Consider the following 9,132-nt stretch of genomic DNA (forward strand, 5'->3'; position numbering starts at 1 on the left):
TCGTGTCTCTAAATGTTAAATACGATGGAGGTAATGAACAAAGTAGAATTAACCGTAAATCTTCTTTATCAAATTGAACCTCCATGGACTCTAGGTTTGAGATAATTTCCTTAAACACAGTTAAGTTTTCGTGCACAACTTCTTCTAAACAATGAGCATAAAGACGTTGCTTTATATGTAACTTACTCATCAGGGTTTTTGACATGCATAGCTACTTCAATTTTGCCCATAATGCAGTGGTGGTCTTCTCTTTCATCACATCCTATAAAATTTTGTTAGACAAATGCAAAAGTAATTGTGTTAAAGCATTTTGATCTTTACGCTTTTTCTCTTCATCCGTCAATTTTGAAGGCATCTTATCTATCCCCAACAAGGCATCTTCCAAATCTATCTGTGCAAGAATTGTCTACATCTTTATCTACTACAACGAGAATCTAGTGTTATGATCCAACAGTAGAATTTCATACTTCAGTGACGTCATTACCGTGATGGAGATAAGCAACCCGAAAAACTCTGATACCAATTTGTTAAAATAGAAAGAAAAATAGAACACACAGATTTTACGTGGAAACTCTTTCGAGAAAAAAACCACGAGCAGAGGAGAAAAAAATTTACTATGTCAAATTTGAATAATTACAAGAAGTATAGACTGCATCTATTTATAGGTTTAGAAAACTTTATTCTAATCAACATCTAATAGAAGTAATGCAGTAAGATTGAAACACCTTATTCAAACCAATATCAAACAGAAGAAGTAAACTTTTATACAGATTCTTCTTGTGCAGCCTATATTGCCACTTGTATTTTATTTTAATAAGAATTTAGGTCACAACTCTAACAAGAACAATGGTCAAGTTTAACAACAAAAAAAATGGTGTCCCAACAAATAATGTTTCCATTTTTGTAAAATAAGTGCCAAAGTTAAAAGTTCTCGACCAAAAATTCCAACTTAGTTGATCAACTTTAACTAGAATGTACATAGGACTTTGAAGCATGATAAATAATAATTAGGCAAACTAGCTAATTTTGATTTTGTAAGAGTTAATCTACCTCCGTATTTAGGCACTTCTCCTTTCAACCCATTAACTTAGTAGACATTTTATCAATCATCGATTGAAAAAATAATATTGGCTACTCATGTTATTTTGGCCTTAGAGTTAAGTTTGATCCAAAATGGAAAAAGCCTACAACACCTCTTCCTAAGAGCAATTCGGTAACTAAGCTTTTTCCACTATTCACTCCATCCACCTCTCAATCGATACAAACAATCTAATCTCACAACCTATACTTCACCCATTATTGACTAGAGTTGAGCCCGGCCCGGCCCGAATGCCCGCCCAAAAAATAGGAGGGTTCGGGTAAAAATATAGTCCCAAAAAACAAAAAAGAAGCCTGTTTAAAAAACGGGCTGGGCCTCGGATAAAACTTTTTTTGCTGGCCCGGCCCAGCCCGAATTATATAATAAATGTTTTATTTTATTTTTTATCATTTAAAATTTTTAACTTTACCTTTACCCTTTATTTTGCTCAGCTGTCCTTACCCTTTATTTTGCTCAGCTTTCCTGCCTTCCTCTTCCTCCGAATAAGCCATTTCCAAAAAATCCCTAACTCACATCACCACATCCATCGATCCCTATTCCCTAGTCAGCTCAGCTCAAGCCAAAATGGAAGAAATTTTCTATTCGTTAAGTCGCTTCCGAGCTTGATGCCGAAGCTCAGCTCAGCTCAAGCCAAAATTGAAGCTGTCTCTCATTTCTCTCGTCTCTAGCTTCTTCATTTGCGGTCACAAGTTGTAACTGTAAGCTTCTTTTTCGTTTACCACAAGTTAAATATTACTTGTAGGCTGTAGTTTAACTGTTTTTCTTATTCTTCTTCATTTGTGGTCTATAGCTTTTTTTTTATTCCTTATTCTGCTTTTGGTTTTTCTGCTATTGTGTTTATGGTTTTTGTGGTTTTTCTTATTTTGGTTTTTCTGCTATTGGGTTTTTCTGCTATTGTGTTTATAGTTTTTGTGGTTTTTCTTATTCTGGTTTTTCTTCTATTGGGGTTTTCTACTATTGTGTTTATAGTTTTTGTGGGTTTTCTTATTCTGGTTTTTCTGCTATTGCAGTCTCTAGCTCTCGTAATTCATCCAACAAATAATTTAAAAAAAGGTTTAAATCAGTAAAAAATTTGACATTTTTTTTAATCTAAGTTGAATAAATGGATATTTAAGTTAAATTTGGACCCAAGAAATAGTGGCTTATGTTTGAATGCTTTATGTTCTATAATTTCTAAAGTCAACTTTTTCATTAATCTTAATTAATAAAGTTGGGTTCCATATTTAATTAGGGCCTGAAAATTAAATTTAGACTTAATTCCAAAAAGTAGGCACCAATTTAAAATTATTTGATTTAATTGTCATTATAAGGTTATTTTTTTACTAAATTCGAAGACAAAAATCATACATGATTTGAGCATATTTTTATTATTTTCTTTTTTATGATTAATCTTAAAATTGCATATAAATTTATCATTAAACAAAGCAATTGAATTTGGCAGGTGGGATTTATCTCGTGTCAACTCTCAAGTTAATATGGATAAATTAATTCAGCTTTTAAAAATTTCAAGAAATTTTAGTTTGAGTCACTATTCTGTTCTACAAATCTCAGTGATCGAAGTGATGAAAACACGTGTATTTTCAAAAGATTTATGTTTTCTACTTATGATGATTTATATGTTTCATAGCTAAAAAAATTAATATGGGTCGGGCCGGACCGGGTTCGAGCTTACCAATTTTATTTCGAGTCGGGCTTGGATAATTTTTCAGGCCCATATTTCGGGCCGGGCCCAGGCCTGGAAAACGAGCCTAGAATTTTGTTTTGACCCAGCCCGAACCAGGCCTGGCCCAGCCCGACCCGGCCCATGCTCAGCTCTATTATTGACCAAATTGTATTACACCTTGCATCAATCATTGTTGGAATCTAGTACCCTTTGTGTATTTTTTGTCACAATATACTTGTAATTTTTTAAACAAATTGGTTTAATAAAATTTCATCATTTATATTAATATCATTTATATTTATCCTCAGTGGTTTTTATACACAAAGTAAAATGAATAAACAAATATTGACTCACTAATCACTAATTAAGTAAAGCGATTAAAAGAATATTATGTTGACTATCATGTCTAATCAAGGAGATACCTTGTCTTGGACATCGAACCAGATGACTCCCAAAACATAAAGACATAAATGTGATGATTTGAATTGACAATACATCGGACAAGACTTAAGAAGAATAAATCTTAAACTCGTTTATGGATTTATTCATTTGTGACGTTTATAGAATAACTTACCTCAATCTTGGGTAAGTGACGAACTATGTGTACATGACTCGTATACTTTAATATATTCAAAGCCTAAGTTCAATTGGTAATAGAGTCGAAAGTTGGTAAATTAGGTATGTGATTTCTGTATGACATAGCTTCACTTACGGTAGTGGAATTCATAACTTGAAGTATAGTGTAAATGATGTCCTCTCATTGATATTACATAATAGATGGAAAAGTAACATGGCTACAAGTCATTTGTCTAGAACAAATGATTTAATTACTATGTGTTAGTAACTGGTTTTTTCATGAAGAAAGATGTAATGGTTACCATGAGATAAAATAGAATCATATTGGATGAACGAATTTAATTTATAGAGATTAAGGATATCCTATGAGGGTAACACACATATGACAAGGTCATTGGACGAGCACTTGATAACTAGGTTTCACAATGGTATATAATAAGGAGAGCTCAATCATGATACTTTAGTAGAATGACTTTGACTAAATAATGTTGTAAGAGACTAAGAGTCGAAACTTAATTAAAAATTATTTGAGCCCTAATTATATCTGTCTAATTGGTCCCTCCGCTAGCTCGGTAAAACCTTAATGGCTTGCATGTGAATCAAAGAGATGACTAAATAAAATGACGAATTAGAGAAATGCATCATGTATCAATATGCGCAGTGAATGCATTTTCTTGCTATAAGCAAGAGATGGCTTAGAGATTAAATTAATTTCTTCGAATTATTATTTAATTGATTGTAATTAAATAATTGAAGTTTGAAGTGAAAATTAAATTGATTAGTCATCACAATTTTATTGAACAAGATAATTAGATTTATTTACTCATATATTCTAGTACAGTAAGATCGTCATGACTTTAACGAAATTAGAATTGGGTTTAGAAAATAATTTTATTAGGAAAATTAATTTAAATTTATTTTAATTAATTAAATAAAATATATTTTGGGAAATAGAAAATAGATTATTCCATTGGTTAATTATATGAGTTGATTTAAAAGTTCAAACAACAGGTATAATTGTATTCAATACACAAAATAGACTCAATGACCCATCTTATAGGATGATGGGCAGCAACCCAAGTTCCTGAGACAAAGGTGCCGCCGCCCCTTCCTATTCACAGTAAGGAATTGTATATTTTCTATTAAAATATTATTATTTTATTTATTATTATTCAACTAAGACTCTTGTGGTATTCATTATAAACAAAGGTTCCTATGGTGTCCACTCGCCTAGCCTTCAACTATGGTAGTTGTTCATCTGTCCATTTGGGTTATTAGTTCACCATATATTTTTGGGTTCCATCAAAAATTTAGGGTTACAAAGATACCTAATGCATTTCCGGCTTACGTGATTTTCTAATTTTACTAAAATAAAATTTAAAAAACCTATATAGAGATTATGGGTGTCAAATCTACCAAAAACAAGTTCTCATGCTTAAACAATATATAAATAGTAGTATAAGGAGTAAGGTCGATCCACAGAGGTTGGGATATCTAAAATTATCATTTCAATTTGATCAGGTTGCGCGCCAAGCAAATGCCATGCCCACAATGTGTGACAGTTTATGAAAAAAAAAGGGGAAATTTGAATCTAATAAAAATAAAAATAATTGAGATAATTGAAATCAAAATGGTAGTAAAAATAAACAAAAACAAAATTAAATTAAATTAAATTAACCAATATGCTAATATTCTAGCTTTAGGCTCGATTTGACTTTGATTTCAAATCAATTCTTAATAACAAGTCTTCTCCTTCAATCGATAAGTCAGTTATAGTGATCAAGGATATCTTAGACCAATAACCTTTCAATGTGTAAATTAATTGCAAGAACTCTCAATAACTAACCCTTACCAAACGAACAACCATGAAACATGCGTCCATGAAGTAGCTCTCTGGTAGCCATGAGAACTAGAAGGGCCAAACTCGAACCAATGGCCTCAACCGTGCAAGTCTTTTAAATCTGATTGCTATTTTTCTCTACAGATCTAACCAATCACTTAATCGAACATGCCAATGTGTTCTTTGGCAGACCAAATACAGTAGACGATGGTATCAATTTTTTAACTGTACGTCTATCAACACCGAATCAACAAACTCTTTTTGACTTAGTATCAATACAACTTTGTGAAATGTCGGTGTTTATCTCCATAAATGGAGAAATAACAAATGCTAGAGCGATTATTTTTTAAATGCAATTTCAGATCTCATTAGTCTCTCTTGGACTGTCTATCGGATTAAATCTAATCTGGGATTTAGGTACTCGTATATTCGATGGAGATTATCACAAAGATCAAAAAGGTAAAAGAAAGAAAAATTAATAGACCAAGGCGCAATAATGTGCAGGTGAAAGAGAAAAACAGAATTGAAAACCAAAGAAAAGGAAAAGTTGAATTGGAATTCAATTCCAATTTCAAAAGTACAGGGGTCGCACTTAGAGTGTCTATTCATTGGGTTGGTCCAACTAAAATTCTAAATTTGATTTAAAAATTAAGTATAAAATTTTGTTCAAAGTTATTTCGGATAAAAATGTTAAGGTGTGATTATAATCACCTTTTTTATAGGGTTTGATTTTGCACTTGCCTTCGGATTTGGGGTTTATAACACTTGTAATTGTTGTTTCCAATTAAAGAAAAAATAGCATCCTCTATGTGCGTTCCTTACACCTCTAGATGTAATTTCAATTTGATTTACATTGCGGATTGCCTGTCTATACTTGTGCTATTTGCTCCTTCAAAGATCCATTCTAAAAAAAGACTTAAGTTTCGCTTTACGTCAATTATAGAGAAGAGAACGGATTGTATAAAATTGTTATTCTATGTCATTTTTATTTCTTTTTAATAGGAAAATGAAAAATCAGATTTTTCCTCCTAATTTTTAATATTTTTAGTTGGATTTGAAATTTTTTTCAAGAGAAAAAGCTAAATAACAGGAGGAAAAATCTTATTTGTCATGGAAAATAATAGTGATAACGTGAAATCACAGTTTCATACAATCCTTTCTCTATAGGGAAAAGTAATTAAATTTTTATGAGATTTGATTAAAAAAAATTACCTTACTCTATATGGTTTCAAAAATACCTATTTACTCCTCATGGTCTATTTAAATGAGGGATTTGAAGAAGAAATATCATTATATTTCTTTCATAATTATTTTTTAATTTGTATATTTTCACTATTCCAATTTTTCTAAAACCATTATATATCCAAACAAAACAATAAAATTACTAGCATTTTTAAATTTATCAAATAAAAAATGCTAGCCTTTTAAAAATATTCAAAATGTTAAAGTTCTTCATCCAACAGACCCTTAAAGTTTGAGGAAAAATCTACTACCCCTAAGTTTCTTTTTATTAAATTAATGTTAAATAAAAAGCAAATTTTACCTTTATTAAATAATATTTTATTTAATTTTGTTTTCTTCAATCTTTATCTTTAATAAATTTCAATAAAATATTTTAATTGGTTATAAAAACATTTTAGTTATTGTTAAATTAAATTATAAATTACATTATATTCTAATATAATTATATGTTAAACCTATTTAATCTTTCAATTAATATATGTAAGTTTTTCTTTAGAAGTTACACGTATAGTCACAAAATTGTAATTATAAAAAATACATCTGAATAACTATAACTAGAACTAATCATCATAAAACACGATCAAACTAATATTATATTCAAGTTTATTCCAGAATAAATCAATACACCAAAATAAATATACACCAAAAAATTATTAAGCTTGAATCATTAGTTTCATATTTTATTGAAAAGCTCGTTGTCATTTTTTATTTCTTATTGATGTAAATTCCTATAATTCAGCAACTGATTTTTTTTTAGTTTGGTAACTTATCAACTCGAATCTCAATTTTAACCAACTTTTTTGATATTTTCCATACCCTTAATCTAATCCCCATTACAAACTTGTAAGGACCTCTTGATTGGTGTATCACATTCTATAGTGATGGAGATTTGATTTTTCAAACAAACATATGGTAATAACATTTCTCGTTTGACTATTAAGTGCATATTACTTGAACCTTAAACACTTTGAGTGCTTTGAGACAAATGCCCGAACCTAAATATGTTATTGCTATGGGCGCGTGTACAATTACAAGAGGGATGTTCAGTACTGATTCTTATAGTACTGTTCGGGGGGTCGATGAGCTAATTCCTGTGGATGTCTATTTGCCGGGCTGTCCCCCTAAACCCGAGGCAGTTATAGATGCTATAACAAAACTTCGTAAGAAAATATCTCGCGAAATCTATGAAGATCGAATTAGATCTCAACAGGGGGATCGGTGTTTTACTACCAATCACAAGTTTTGTCTTGTACGCAGTACTCGTACTGGAAATTATAATCAAGGATTGCTCTATCAACCACCATCTACTTCAGAGATTCCTCCTGAAACATTTTTCAACTACAAGGGTTCACTATCTTCCCAAGAATTAGTAAATTAGGTAGGATTTTTTTTTACAGAAACAGACAACGAATTAATCTTCATAAATTCGATTTCGTAGTGCTTTGAGTGAATCTTTAGTGATAATGTTAATTCTTGTTGTTTTTGAATTTCAGGTAATTATTGAGATAGAGGAGATGCCTAATGTTTTTAAAGTTTAAAATTATTTGCTTGGACTGCTTATGTTGTTTAGTGTAATGTTAGTGTGAATTTCCAATGCATGATTATCTGTAAATTATCCTAAGACATTTATTAGTGGAAATAATAAATTAGTAGAGGTTAACTTGAATGTAGGTTGAGAAATTTGCTTAAGGACAAGTAAATGCTTAAGTGTGGAGATAAGCTACCATTATCGCAAAAACATAAAAATTACAAGAAAAAGACTAAATTGTACTAACCAATTTGTTACCAAAACTGCAAAACCCTTAGGCCATTGCTCATTTTTTTTCTTGTGTTTTCAGTGTGAAAGGATGAAGTGTTTGTTTTATTTTATTTTTAGGATAAACTACAAAAATAGTCACTTTTGTTTGCCTCAGATTACATTTTAGTCACTTATGTTTGAAATGTTATGTTTTAATCACTTATGTTATTGTTTTGTTACGAAATGGTTACTCTACCGTTAAAATCCATTACTTCCCTAACAGCAGTCCTACGTGGCAGTCCAAATGGGTTTTAAATGTCAACTTGGATGTCCTACGTAGTAGTCCAAATTAAATTTATTTAATTAAAAACTTATTTTCATCCCTGCAACTAGACATCCAAGTTGGCATTTAAAACCCATTTGGACTTCTATGTAGGACTGTCGTTAGGGAGATAACAGAGTTTAACGGTAGAGTGATAACTTCGTAACAAAACGATAATGTAAGTGACTAAAACGTAACATTTCAAACATAAGTGACCAAAATGTAATCTAAGGCAAACAAAAGTGGCTATTTTTGCAATTTACCCTTTATTTTATAAATTTTATAAATTAACAAATTTATTATGATTTTAACAATATAAAATTACTTTAAACAATCACCTACCCTCCACCCAACTGAGAAATTGGTTATTTGTCAATTTAGGTATTGGTTTAATGGCTATATAAGTACTTAAGCCTTTGGCCAATTATTAATCTATAGTTGTAAATTTTTACAATTTGGTCCCTAAGTCCTAATTGAATACAATTTCAACTAAATTATTTATCCAAAATTTAATTCACCTAATACACTCAGTTTATAGAAACGGGGTCTCAAAATCACACTTTTCAAAACCATTGATTTTTGGGTTATTATAACGGTACAAATTTATTTTTTATAATTATTACTTACAATTGGTTAGTAGATTTGGGATATT

General features: G+C 30.5%; 1 protein-coding gene across 1 annotated transcript; it reads left to right on the forward strand.

The window, feature by feature from the left end:
* The first annotated feature begins 7,432 nt into the window (after positions 1-7,432).
* On the forward strand, positions 7,433-7,958 carry LOC121228042 (NAD(P)H-quinone oxidoreductase subunit K, chloroplastic-like). The gene is made up of 2 exons (XM_041111165.1): positions 7,433-7,789; positions 7,914-7,958. Exons 1-2 carry the CDS (start codon positions 7,433-7,435, stop codon positions 7,956-7,958), a joined length of 402 nt encoding a protein of 133 aa, XP_040967099.1.
* Positions 7,959-9,132: the final 1,174 nt, after the last annotated feature.

This window comes from Gossypium hirsutum, chromosome A04 (genome assembly GCF_007990345.1).
Source record: "Gossypium hirsutum isolate 1008001.06 chromosome A04, Gossypium_hirsutum_v2.1, whole genome shotgun sequence".
Taxonomy (NCBI): Eukaryota; Viridiplantae; Streptophyta; class Magnoliopsida; order Malvales; family Malvaceae; genus Gossypium; species Gossypium hirsutum.

What these genes read in the sequence shown, in the direction of transcription:
- LOC121228042 (XM_041111165.1), top strand. Translation starts at nt 7,433, where the DNA reads ATGGGCGCGTGTACAATTACAAGAGGGATGTTCAGTACTGATTCTTAT. An exon ending in CACTATCTTCCCAAGAATTA is followed by an intron (nt 7,790 to 7,913) that starts GTAAATTAGGTA and finishes TTTGAATTTCAG; the next exon opens with GTAATTATTGAGATAGAGGA.